The sequence below is a fragment of the Solanum verrucosum genome, unplaced genomic scaffold (genome assembly GCF_900185275.1).
Source record: "Solanum verrucosum unplaced genomic scaffold, falcon-dt-bn FXZP01000941.1, whole genome shotgun sequence".
Classification (NCBI taxonomy): Eukaryota; Viridiplantae; Streptophyta; class Magnoliopsida; order Solanales; family Solanaceae; genus Solanum; species Solanum verrucosum.
In genome coordinates this window covers 69671-83433 of record NW_026019737.1, presented here as the reverse complement: position 1 = coordinate 83433, position 13763 = coordinate 69671, and the positions used below count along the sequence as shown (strand labels likewise).

The following is a 13763-nucleotide window of genomic DNA, read 5'->3' as shown; positions in this document are numbered from 1 at the left end:
AAAATATCCCTAAATATCTCTAAGATCCCTAAAGATCTCTATCTATAATTATGCTATGAGTAGATATGACTATGTACATTTTGTAACACTCCCCCTCAAGTTGGAGCGATATTAATCATGCACAACTTGTTACAAAGATATTCCACCCGAGTTCCATTCAAAGCCTTCGTGAATATATCACCCAATTGCTCTCCTGTCTTCACATAGCCAGTAGAAATCACGTTCTCTTCAATCTTCTCATTGACAAAGTGACAATCGACCTCAATATGTTTTGTCCGTTCATGATACACTGGATTTGAGGCAATGTGTCGAGCAGCCTGATTATCACACCAAAGTTTTGTTGGAAAAGAAGGATTCAAACCAACCTCAGCTAAAAGATGTTGTATCCATAGTATTTCACATATGGTCTGAGCCATAGCTCTATACTCGGACTCTGCACTAGATCGAGATACGACATTTTGTTTCTTACTCCTCCAAGATACTAGATTTCCACCAACAAAGACGCAATAGCCAGTAGTCGATCTTCTATCGATTCTTGATACTGCCCAATCTGCATTTGCAAAACATTCAACACGAGTATGTCTAATACAATATGCCAAGGCCAGGGGCTCCTTTCAAATAACATAGAATTCGTTCCAAGGCAGCCCAATGTTTGACTGTTGGTATAGACATAAATTGACTAACAATACTGACTGCATAGGCAATATCTGGACGAGTCACAGTAAGGTAGTTTAGTTTCCCAACCAACCTTCTGTATCTTTTTGGATCATCAAAAGGTTCAACATCATCATTAGTAAGATGTGCATTAGAAGCCATTGGTGTGCCATACGGTTTCGCTCCCAACTTACCAGTTTCTGCAAGTAGGTCAAGTACATACTTTCTTTGAGATAAGAAAATCTAATTCTTGCTTCTAGCTACTTTTGCACCTAAGAAGTATTTCAGCTATCCCAAGTCTTTGGTATGAAACTTGGCATGTAAAAACTGCTTGAGAGAAGAAATTCTAGTACAATCATCTCTTGTAATCACAATATCATCAACATAGACAACTAGAAGAATAATACCAGTCATTGATTGTCGGTAAAAGACTGAGAGATCACACTTGCTCTTCTTCAACTCAAATTCTTGAACTACATCTCTAAATTTTCCAAACCATGCACGAGGACTCTGCTTTAGACCATTTAGAGATTTTCTTAGATGAAAAACTTTTCCATACTCCCCCTGAGCAACAAACCTAGGTGGTTGCTCCATTATGTAGATCACCATGAAGGAAAACATTCTTGATATCCAGTTGATATAAAGGCCAATGTTGAGAAGCAATCAAGGAAATGAACAAACGAACAGAGGTGAGCTTAGCTACGGGGGAAAAAGTGTCAGAATAATCTACCCCATAAGTCTGAGCATAACCTTTAGCCACAAGTCTAGCCTTAAGTCTTGCAATAGAACCATCAGGATTGACTTTGACGGTAAAAACCCATTTGCATCCTACTGCTTTCTTTCCCTTGGGTAAATCCACCAAATCCCAATCATGATTTTCATCTAGAGCATGTATCTCTTCAAGCATTGCATTACTCCATCCAGAATGATTCAAGGCTTCTTTTACTGTTTTAGGGATAGTCACAGAGTCTAGAGAGCCAACCAAACAACTAGATGTAGGAGATAAGTGATCATAAGAAACAAAATTAACTATGGAATATGCGGCTTTGCACTGACGTGTACCTTTTCGGAGAGCAATAGGAAGGTCTAAACTTTCTGAAGGATCAAATGGAGAATGATCTGATGATGGAGTTGATGTAGGGCATGTATCGTTAATCTCTCGCCTCCTTGAGTAAACTTGAACAATTGGTGGTCTTACTGGTGCAGATTGAGTAGGTCGTGACGGCACAATGGTCGATTGGTGCTCAATAAAAGAACTAGGAGATAGAGGAACAATATTGGCTGATTGTTCTATTACAACACGAGTAACCTGATAGGCTAACCAATCATCTTCCTCCTCATGACTTGTAGAATTTGGAGGTGTATAAAAGAATGGTATAGTCTCTAAAATACCACATCATTTGATACTAAATATTTACCAAGTTCAGTAGAATAACACCGATATCCCTTTTGAAGGCGAGAATAGCCCAAGAAAACACACTTTAATGCTTTAGGATCCAACTTGGTAATAGATGGTCGAACATCTCGAACATAACATGTGCTTCCAAACACCTTAGGTTCCACTGGAAATAATGATTTGCTTGGAAAAAGAATATTGTACGGCGTATTGCCAACCAATACAGTTGATGGCAAGCGATTGATCAAAAAACAAGCAGTAGAGATGACATCATCCCAAAATTGCTTAGGAACCTTTATTTGGAACAACAGTGTCCGAGCTGTCTCAAGTAGATGCCTATTCTTTCTCTTGGCAACTCCATTTTGAGAGGGTGTATCAACACATGGAGATTGATGGAGAATACCATGATATCTCATGTAAGACCTAAATAATTCTGACATATATTCTTTAGCATTATCACTCCTTAGAATACGCACTTTGGCATCAAATTGAGTTTTGACTTCAGCAGAAAAGGCAGAAAAGTGAGTAAACACTTCAGATCCGCTCTTCATAAAGTATATCTAAGTCATTCGAGAAAAATCATCTACAAAGGTGACAAAATATTTATGCCTAGTTTTGGAAACAACAGGACATGGTCCCCAAACATCAGAATGAACTAACTCAAAAGCTAACTCGATTCTCTTATTAACCCTTGGACCTAATGAGATGCGATGGTGTTTTGCAAATTGGCATGACTCACATTCCAATGAGGAAATATTCTGAAATTGAGGGCAAAGCTTTTTCAACAAAGGTAACGAAGGATGTCCCAGTTGACAATGTGCCTCAAATGGAGACACGACACTAGAGCAGGCAATAGATGGAGACTCCCACTCATCAAGGATATAAAGATCATCAGAAACATTTCTTTTACCAATAACCTGATTTGTTATTGTCACGCCCCGAGCCTACACCCTGGACGTGGCCGGCACTCGAAGACCATTGCTGGTCCCCAAGCGAACCCTCATCCTGGCTGACTCCAAGCGAAATACTAACTTAAGCATACAAGAGCTTAAAACTGAATAAGAGTTTATAAACTCAACTTTACAAATCTTTAACTCAAAAGAAAACTCTGTATAATAGAATATATATATACAACTCGCCATAAAAGGCAACTTTAGTCTTCAAAACATTTAACAAAATAAATGAAGAGACTTCTGAAACTCTATTGTCTATCTATGAAGCCTCTAACTGATAAAGATGGAAGCCGGGACAAGACCCACGACCTCTTAACAACTGATACAACTGAAAGGTAAATGAAATCCTCCGGAAGCAAAGAGGCTTGTCATAGCTAACTGGAACTCCTGGATGTATCAACGAATCTCCTGTTGATGATCCTGAATATCTGTGTCTGCATCATAAAAAGATGCAGGCCAAACGGCTCAGTACGTGGAATGTACGAGTATGTAAGCTGGAAAGCTAAACAACATAGGCTAGAAGAAAAACTGGAATAAACTGAACAACTTACCTCTTTTCAAACTTTCTCAACTCAAGGAATACTCAAAACTACTCAAACTTACTCAACTCAGAAGATAGATATTGGACTCAGAGACAGATACTCAATTCAAAGATATATACTCAACTCAAAGATAGATACTCAACTCAAGATAGATACTCAACTCAAGATATATACTTAACTCAAAGATACTTAACTCAAGGATACTCGACTCTTGAATAACTGAACTCAACCTGATTGACTTCTTTTAATAGAAGGCAATTTAAAACAAGTGCGATATAAAGAAAGACTGTTTAAAACATGTTATAAACTCTGTGTGTACACAAGGATACAATAAGCCTGAGATGTATATAGAAATACAATTGAACTGATGTATATAAAATACAATAATTTCTGTGTATAAAAATACAATAACTGCTGTGGGAGTTTCTCTAACCGACAACCATCACATAAGAGCTATAGTGATGATACAGCGATCGACCTCACGCTGCCAGAGCATCTTATACCCGGCCAAAGGTATAAGACCTGAACTGCCTAATGGATCCACTAGTCTAATCTGAAAAGGATTCATCTAAAAAGTATGATCCTTTTCTACCCATGGTGGCTAACATGGTTCTATGGGGGCTGTGGGTTCTTTGAACGCTCCCCCAATTCGGTGCTCGATACTACTCCCAAAATGTACTGGCTCTTATGTTTTTAAAACATATTTATTCCTGCTGATATGAGATAATTACTCAAAAACTAGCCCGAAGGCTCTTTGGAAATCTCAATTTCCAACCTTGTTTAGATGTAAAGACATTTCTTTAAAACTCCTTTGGGAATACATAGTTCCCTAATAACTTTGAGAAATGAACTCAACTTTAAACTCTTGACTCTTTACTCTTTACTTGACTTGAAACTCTTTACTTTACTTGAACTCTTGGCTTGATGTGAAACTCTTAACTTAACATGAAATTCTTAACTTTGACTTGACTTGAAACTCTTGACTCAGAACTCTTCATTCTTTACTTAACTTGAGCCTTAAAATGAAGTTAAAACGATCAATGAAGACTCTTGGAAAACCTTAAAGACTTGTTTTGACTTACCTACTTCTAAGCTTGACTTCACTTGACTTGGAAACTAACTTCACTTGATTTTGAAACTAACTTCACTTGACTTGGAAACTAACTTCACTTGAATTGGAATTATGAATTCAAGGGTAATGATTTGTGTTTGGAAAGACCCCATGATGATTAGGAATAATTTAGGACAGCTAGACTTAAGAAAAAAATTCGAAATTTAATTCTAAAAACAGAACAGATTCTGTTCACAGAGGTAAACACAGCTGCAACGCAGACTTGCTTCAGGCAAGCTGCCCAACTTTTCTCCTTCATGTTGCCAACTCTAAACCCTCTCAACCTCAAAGGTTCTTTTCCCAAACACTTGGGGTCATAAACCCCTCAACATACAGTGGATTCCACTCAAAAACGCAACCAGATCCTATCCCAAATCAGCAAGAACTTCAACAACACAACCAACAACTTCAACAACCAAAATACATCTTTTCTTGGAATTAAAAACGAGTTGGTGTGTGGGGGTATGAACCAACCAACACTAAGGATCATAAAATCCCTCAATATACAATAGATTTCAGCTTAAGAACACAACCAAATCATGTCCCACAACCAACAATAACTTCCACAACACAACTAACAACATCAACAACAACTAACAACTTCAACAACTTCAACAACAAATCCAATCTTTTCTCAAATCATAAAATGAGCTTGGTGTGTGGGGGAAAGGATCAACCCATACTAAAGAACTCACATACCTGATTAGGGATCACCCCCGACGAAAATCCACGACGATCCTTAGCTTCTTCTTCTCTTTCTCCTCTTCTTTTCCTCTTCTTTCTCTCTAAAACCCTCACTCTCACTCTTTTAAAAAGGGACAAAAATGATCCAAACATCAGTCTAACACCTTAATATAACCCAAAGAAATGATTAGGGAAAAGACCAAAATACCCTTAAAATTTTCGGACTAAACAAACTGCGACTGTGCGACTGTGCGACTGTGCGACTGTGCGACTGTGCGACTGTGCGACTGTGCCAACAGCCCAACTTCCAAAGGGCATAAGTCACTCATACGAACTCGGAATCAAGAAAACTCGGTGGCGTTGGAAAGATCATTCCAAGGGCTTTCCAGAAATAACTGGAAATTCACCTAAATCATTTTGAGCTAGGAGTTACAACTGCTCAAAGTTGACCAAAAACTCCTTTTTTTCCATAGCCAAATTTTCCAGATTCTTTCCAAAATGACTATTTCCAATTCAACTCTTCTTGGAACTCAATGTGCTATACCTAGGGACCTTAACTCAACACTCAAGAAATTTTATTCCTCGGTAAAATCTCACTCCACATGAAGGACGGCTCGAGTCTTAGTTCGAAAAAATTCTCTGGGGTGTTACAGTTATAAGATCACGAAACAAACAATAATTGGGAAAGAATGAGATATAAGAATTAAGTTCTCTCGTAACTTTACTAACAGAAATCAGATAGAATGCTAATTTTGGTAGACTTAATACAAATGACAGAGTAATAGATGAGGTTGGTTGAACAATACCAAATCCAACGCTATTACAAGTTGATCCATCAACTACAGTAACAGGAGAGGCTGCTTTGTGTTATCTAAAGCTAGAGAAAATATTAGGATTCCCTGTCATATGATTTGTAGCACCTGAATCGATTACCCATTTATTAGAAGAGCTGATAAGACATGTTTTATCTAACCAAACAAAGGAATTAACATAAGTGGATTCCTTCAAAGATTTCTGATATTGAGAAAATTTGGCAAACCCCTCAACCGAAACCAAAACCATTTTGTCGGATAATGAACGTGAAGCAACAACTTTTAAATGATCTGTCATTTTACCAACTATATTTGAAAGTGTTTCAAACAAACAAACAAACAACAGCCTAATAACACAATAAAAAAAGAAACTGACACTAGCCAAACTCGATGGCCCTCTAGAAATAATTTCCCAAATAAGATTCAAATAGCCTCCAAAACAATATCAACTCACAAGTTGGTCAAGCAACAATTCCACTGCTGCACTCATACACAATTTCCATAATCAAGTATAGTTAGCAACAAACAGAGAAGTCTCAAACCTGACCAAAGAGGGTCCATAGATTCTGTTTGGAGGGTTTTCTTCTCGGAAAATTGGTCCTATAATTAGGGAATCACCACCAATCAACCAGCAATAACAAGCCGATGCTGGAAAAGAAAGCTGAACCAAAGCTTGGTCCACTCACACGTGGCAAAAACTAAATTCAAGTTCACTAATTTCATTCACGGACGCTGACCGGATTCCGGCAAGCTCCGGTGAGTTTTCTGACTGACAAAGAACATATAATGCTCTGATACCATGTAAAATATAGAGACAATGGACCAATTTCCTTGTTCTATTATTTCAAGAATAAGAGCTATTTGTAGGTGTACATGTAAATCTAAGGAAATAAAATCAGAAAATATCCCTAAATATCTCTAAGATCCCTAAAGATCTCTACCTATAATTATGCTATGAGTAGATATGACTATGTACATTTTGTAACAACATTTTCGTCCGTACCAAAGACACCCTATGTCTGATCTGTAGCATGATAACCATATACTTATTTTCAAAATGAATTTGCAGGAGATATACCAAATGAAATCAACCTACCATCTATTCGGAAATTGAGTCTTCGAAGAAACGAGTTAGTTGGAACACTACCACCATCTCTTGGGAACTTAACAACTTTGGTAATGATAGACATTGGTGAAAATAAAATTCATGGTAACATTCCTCCACAACTGGGACATCTCTCTAGTCTTGAAGGACTATATCTTGGATCGAACACGCTATCAGGTGAAGTTCCTGTTATAATTTTCAACATTTCTTCACTAAAAGTAATAGCACTTGCAGCGAATACTCTGTCCGGTAAACTTCCTTCAAACTTAGGCTATAGTCTTCCAAATCTTGAGGGACTTTATCTTGGGATTAATAATTTTAGTGGTAAACTTCCTAGCTCTATTTCAAATGCCACTAAGCTCAAATTTCTTGATCTTGGAAGGAACATGTTTAGCGGAAACGTACCATTTGATCTAGGAATAAATCTCCAGCAGATTCAAAGCATCAACTTTCAGAGGAATATGCTTACAAATGATCCTTCTTCTACGGGCGAAATAAGTTTTCTAAGTTCCTTCTCACATTGCAAGTACTTGAAATTTTTAATGATTGGAGACAACCAATTTAATGGCATTCTTCCAAAATCATCCTTAACTAATATGTCGTTGTCTCTTGAGAGGTTCATCGCCTTTTACTGTGGAATCAGGGGGGAAATCCCAGTTGAAATTGGTAACTGGACTAACTTGTCGTGGTTAACACTGGGATCGAATGAGTTTATTGGTTCGATTCCTCAAGAATTAGGAAACTTGAAAAAGTTGCAAACTTTGAGATTGTATGAGAATTAATTAGATGGGATCATACCTGAAAGGTTATGCGAAATCAAAGAATTATACTATTTTGACTTGCGAAGAAATCAGATTACAGGGCAAGTATTAGGGTGTTTGGGAAATATTTCTTCGTTAAGATATATTTATTTTGATTCGAATAATTTAAGTTCAAGTATTCCTTTAAATTTTTGGAGTAATAAGGATATCTCAGTTGTAAGTTTGTCATTTAATCAGTTAAATGGTCCTTTGGCGCCGGAGATTGCAAACATGGGAGGTTTAAGTGAGTTATATCTATCAAGAAATGAGTTGTATGGTTCGATTCCAAGCACCATATTACAGCTTCAGAAATTGGTAATTCTTGCATTAGATATGAATAGGTTAGACGGTACTATACCTAATTCATTCGAAAAAATGGTCAGCTTGGAGTACTTGGATCTGTCACAAAACAATTTGACGGATCAAATTCCAGAGTCGTTAACAAAGCTTGAGCATCTCAACTATCTGAATGTCTCTTACAATGAGTTATCAGGTGAAATACCAGATGGAGGGCCTTTTAGTAATTTCACAGCTGAATCGTTCATTGGCAACGCAGAGTTATGTGGACCACCTAGATTCCAAGTCAAGGTGTGTGAAGTCCAGAACAATGTGACAAGAAGAAACAGGAAGAAAACAGTACTAAAATTTGTTCTTGGACCAGTTGCAGCTGGAGGTTTAGTCATAGGGGTTTTAGGCATGATATGGTTGTTAAATTATCGGAAACGAAACAACCAACTTATTCCTTTAACTGATTGGTATGATCAGTTATCACACAAGAGGTTTTCTTACTATGAACTTGTTCGAGGGACTAACAACTTTGACGAATCGAATTTGATTGGAAAGGGAAGCCTTGGTATGGTTTATAAGGGGACATTTACAAATGGGACTACAGCTGCTGTAAAGGTTTTCAATGCACAAGTGCACGATGCATTCAAGAGGTTTGATTTGGAGTGTAAGGTTTTGCGTAACATTCGACATAGGAATCTTGTTAAGGTGATAAGTAGTTGTGCAAATCTTGATTTCAAGGCATTGGTGTTAGAATACATGCCTAATGGAGATCTTGATTATTGGCTTTACTCACACAACAATTTCTTGGATTTAATCCAGAGGCTGAAAATTATGTTTGATGTGGCTTGTGCCGTAGAGTATCTACACCAAGGCCATTCACTCGTTGTGGTCCATTGCGACTTAAAACCAAGTAACATACTTTTGGATGGCGATATGGTTGCCAGGGTAAGTGATTTTGGTATATCCAAACTCTTGACGGCGTATGATCCAGTGGCATTGACAAAAACCTTAGGCACCATTGGCTACATGGCACCAGGTACTGATCAATTTTTTATTTACTAATTACTTTCTTTAACTTGTATTCTATATGAATATATGATGATGTATTTCATTTTGATGGCAGAGTACGGGTCAGAAGGGATAGTGTCAACAATGGGAGATGTTTACAGCTACGGCATTTTATTGATGGAAACCTTTACAAGAAAGAAGCCAGTAGATGACGAGTTTGTTGGAGACCTTACATTGAAGAGATGGGTCGCGGAGTCATATCCTCATAGGGTCATGGACATTGTGGATGCCAATTTATTTTCATCAGATGATAGTGAACATTTGATAGCTATTGAAAGTTGTTTGAGTTCGGTATTGGAAGTAGCTCTTGAATGTACTGTGGACTTGCCCCAAGACCGAATTACCATGAATAATGTCCGCGTAAGGCTCAACAAGATCCAAACTCAATTTTTGAGCCAGTAACATTCGAATTACCATAAAATTCGATTTGTGCTTATTCTACTTTATACATGTAATATTTCTTTATGTAGATATCATTTTTCTTCTTGTTCTTTTTTCTTCCTAAGAATCAATCAAGAAACTGTCTGAACTTGGTTACATTTAGGCTTAGTCTGATACGACATTCATACAAAAAAGGTGAACTTAGAACTTTAATAAGTAAGATCACTATATAACACGATAATTATATAATGAAAATAAACTTATATGACATGACAAATAAAATATTGTCATGTAGGACGTCAAGTATGACGAATGTGTCTAAAAACACTTTTTATTTTACCCAAACAATCCCAAAGTGCTTAACTTTTAAGCCCTTAAAATAAGTCAATCCAAACAGGTTCTTAGAATCAAAACAAAGAAGGAAAAAAGAGAAAAGAGACTCTTCAGTCAATTACTAATCATATATATATATATTATATATCATATTCATAATATACTAAAAGTGGGAAGCCACAAACTTAAAAATTGAAATACCATTTTACCCTTATTCTAATTTAAAATATTATAAAATATCTAAATAAGTTAAATTAATTAATAAAATATCTAATTAAATAATAATATTTTAATTACGTAAAGATTGAAATATTTAATTAAATAATGATATTAAAATCACATAAATGGCGACTGAATGAAAGTTTAGTAGTGTTTTTTTGTCTGTTTAATTTTTTAGAAGTTCAACAGTCTCATTTAATGCTCCATATTCAGTCTTCCCTCAATGTGCCCACATAATTTATTTACTACAATCTTAAACAAGCATCCTTATTAATCTTTTTCTTCAATTTTTGTTTTTTTTTCCTTTTTGATGTAAAAGTTCTGCCCTTTCTAATTTCCAAATAATATTATTTTTTACTATTCATGTTAAACGTAATACCTCTATAGCTAAAAGTTGTCTGTTCAATTCATATAACTGCATCTTTAAAGGTAATGTACGTTGTACTAACTTTTCCTTTTCCCAACCATTAATTTTTCCTCACAATTTATTATATTCTTAATTGCTCTCTATAGAGGTCCACAATAAGTTGTTTTCTTTTTATTGTTCTATTTGTCTTCTTCTCATAGACATTTTTTCCATGTATGATCACAACTATTATTTCACTGTTAATATGTCATTGCTTTTGTTTTGTTACTTTCGTTTCCTCTTGAATTTCATTGGATGTCACTTAATTTATCGACATGTTTAGTTTTTTATTTCTTTCCACCTTTAGCCTTTTGTTTGAGCAATTCTCTAATTAAGGCTTTCGGCTTGGAAAATGTTTGTTGCTGTGATACTTTCATACGTATATTTGTCAAAATATAATCCCTATCAATTATATAGATTTTGTTCGATTAGAAATTACATTTATCATTGGTTAACTCATTGTCTTTTTATGTGTAATTATTAATACTTTTACAGGTTTCTTGCTTATTACTTCCACATAATTGGCCTGGTAACACTTTCTCACTTTGTATTTACTTTTCAAAAACTAATTTGGTATTTATATTATTGTTGGATGAAGTATACCAACTGCTTGATTAGTACTTATCTCTCTATCTTCAGAAACTCAAAGTATTCAAAATAAATTTTTTTAACTTTGAGCAAATATATTTATAGATTATTATCAACTTACTAATTATTTCTAACGTTATCCACAGCCTAATCTTATCCCACAACTTTTAATTTTCTTCGGGCTCTCTGCTTCTTTTATTTTCAGTTAAATTTGTTCATATCCTTTATTTAGATGCAATAAAATTTTACAATACTCCCAAGTTTTAAATGTATCATAATAATATTCTTATGTCGATAGTTATTAAGGATCTCTATAACAAGTAGTTATTACTTTCTTCCTCAGGTGTACATCACGAAATTGACAATGATCCCATGCATCCAAATAAAGATATATGTTAATTGAATTTCTGTACAACTTTAACATATGACTGTAATATGGTGGAGGTTACAATTTTGTAAAGACAAGACACAAGCATTAAGGCATGAAGTATTTGTAATCATAAGTGAAGTTTCTGATATTCATATTTGAACTATGTATTGTTGAACCATCACATAAATTAAATATTTGATAAATTAAGAAAACCTCATAAGAAAACATCATATAATTTGTGGATTGTGTACAACTATCGACTATAGTATTTGTCACGCCCCGAGCATACACCCTAGGCGGGACCGGCACTCGAAGACCATTGTTGGCCCCAAGCGAACCCTTGGCCTGGCTTTCCTAACTTAGCGGAAACTTAACTCAACAGAATAACTCAATGCAATGAAAGGTCATAAAGCAACCTAACTGATAAAAAATCTGGCCAAACGGCAACTCAAGTCTCAAAATAGAATATTTATATATATACACAGATGAGAGACTCAATACTAACTGATTAACTATCTATGAAACCTCTATAACACTGAGATGGATGTTGGGACAGACCCCGCAACATCCTAATAAAACAAAACTAGGAACGCAAAATAACAGAGTCCTCCGAAAAGCAATGAGGCTCACCACTGACTCTGGAGTGCTCAGCTGGATCAACGACATGCTGGATGCTGATCCTGGGTACCTACGTCTGCATCATCATAAGATGCATGCCAATTGGCATCAGTACATTGAATGTACGAGTATGCGAGTTGGAAAGCTAAACCACAACTTAAGCTTGAAAGGAGTACAAGAGAACACTTACCTTGGCTCTGTTCGACTCATGAATACTGAACTCAATATAAAGCAATAAGACACAAGCAATACATAAAGCTTGTAAAATATTGTAAACAACTTAGTTCGTTAAAGATAAAGCAATAACAAACTCAACTTTACTTATATAAAAGTAATATAACTTTAGTGGGAGATTCTTTAACCGACAACCACCACTATGAGCCCTAGTGATGATACAACGTTTTACCTCACGTTGCCTAAGGACTATCCTATGCCTTGCCGTGATATAGGACCTTACTTTAACTTAGTGGATCCACTAGCTTAACTTACGTGATCATCTAAAAAGAATGACCCGTCAAGTCCCATGTTGGCTACATGGTTCTTATGGAGAGTTGAGTTAATATGAACTCGCGTCCCCAATTCGGTGCTCAATACTACTCCCAAAAATACTTTGGCTCATAAGTGTTTTTAAACACATCTTTCTTTAATTTGAGATAATTTCTCAAAGCTTAGCTTAAATCTCTTTTTGGAATCGATGTTCCCTTTCTTGCTCAAATGTGAAAACATTTAAAAACTTCTTTGGGAATACTTAGTTCCCTAATGACTTTTGAGAAAAAGAACTTGACTCTATGTTCTTGTCTTAAGTTGAAACTCTACACTCTTTACTCAACTTGAAACTAGAGCCTTAAAATGAAGTTAAAACGTTCAATAAAGACTCTTTGATAAACTTTAAAGACTTGCTTGGACTTGCTTCTTAACTTCTAAACTTGAGTCTAACTTCACTTGACTTTGATCCGAACCTTCCTCGAATTGGATTATGAATTCAAGGGTAATGATCTCATGTTTATGGATGAGTTCTTGATGTTTAGATGTACCTTAGAGTGTTGAAAACGACTATAAAACATGGTACATTACCAAGGAACATGCATGAAAAAGTGGGGAATGAATAGGGAGAACTGGCGTCCCTGCCGCTCTGAGAGGCGCGGGGCGCCAGCCCTCAAACTTCAGAGGGCCGGCTGGGGCGCGCTAGCTGGCGCGTCGCCCCAAGGGGGAAACTTCAGAACCCCTTTTGGGGCGCGCTGGCAGACGCGACGCCCCACCCCTGTCCCCAGAAAACTCGACTTTTCTCCTTCATTTTTCCAACTCTAAACCACCTTAACTTCAAAGGTTCTAGCCCCAAACACTTAGAATCATAAAACCCCTCAACATACAATAGATTCAACTCAAAATCACAACCGGAAACATGTCCCAAATCAACAAGAAATTTCAACACAAC

General features: G+C 36.2%; 2 protein-coding genes across 2 annotated transcripts; both read left to right on the top strand.

Moving 5' to 3' along the window:
• The first annotated feature begins 7331 nt into the window (after window positions 1-7331).
• On the top strand, window positions 7332-8039 carry LOC125807315 (receptor kinase-like protein Xa21). Its single transcript, XM_049487048.1, has one exon. It carries the CDS (start codon window positions 7332-7334, stop codon window positions 8037-8039), a length of 708 nt encoding a protein of 235 aa, XP_049343005.1.
• Window positions 8040-8288: 249 nt separating this feature from the next.
• On the top strand, window positions 8289-9815 carry LOC125807214 (probable LRR receptor-like serine/threonine-protein kinase At3g47570). Its single transcript, XM_049486964.1, has 2 exons — window positions 8289-9381; window positions 9469-9815. Exons 1-2 carry the CDS (start codon window positions 8289-8291, stop codon window positions 9813-9815), a joined length of 1440 nt encoding a protein of 479 aa, XP_049342921.1.
• Window positions 9816-13763: the final 3948 nt, after the last annotated feature.

Coding starts and splice junctions, on each gene's coding strand:
- LOC125807315 (XM_049487048.1), top strand. CDS start 7,332: ATGATAGACATTGGTGAAAATAAAATTCATGGTAACATTCCTCCACAA.
- LOC125807214 (XM_049486964.1), top strand. CDS start 8,289: ATGGGAGGTTTAAGTGAGTTATATCTATCAAGAAATGAGTTGTATGGT. Junction 9,382..9,468: donor CATTGGCTACATGGCACCAG/GTACTGATCAAT, acceptor TTTTGATGGCAG/AGTACGGGTCAGAAGGGATA.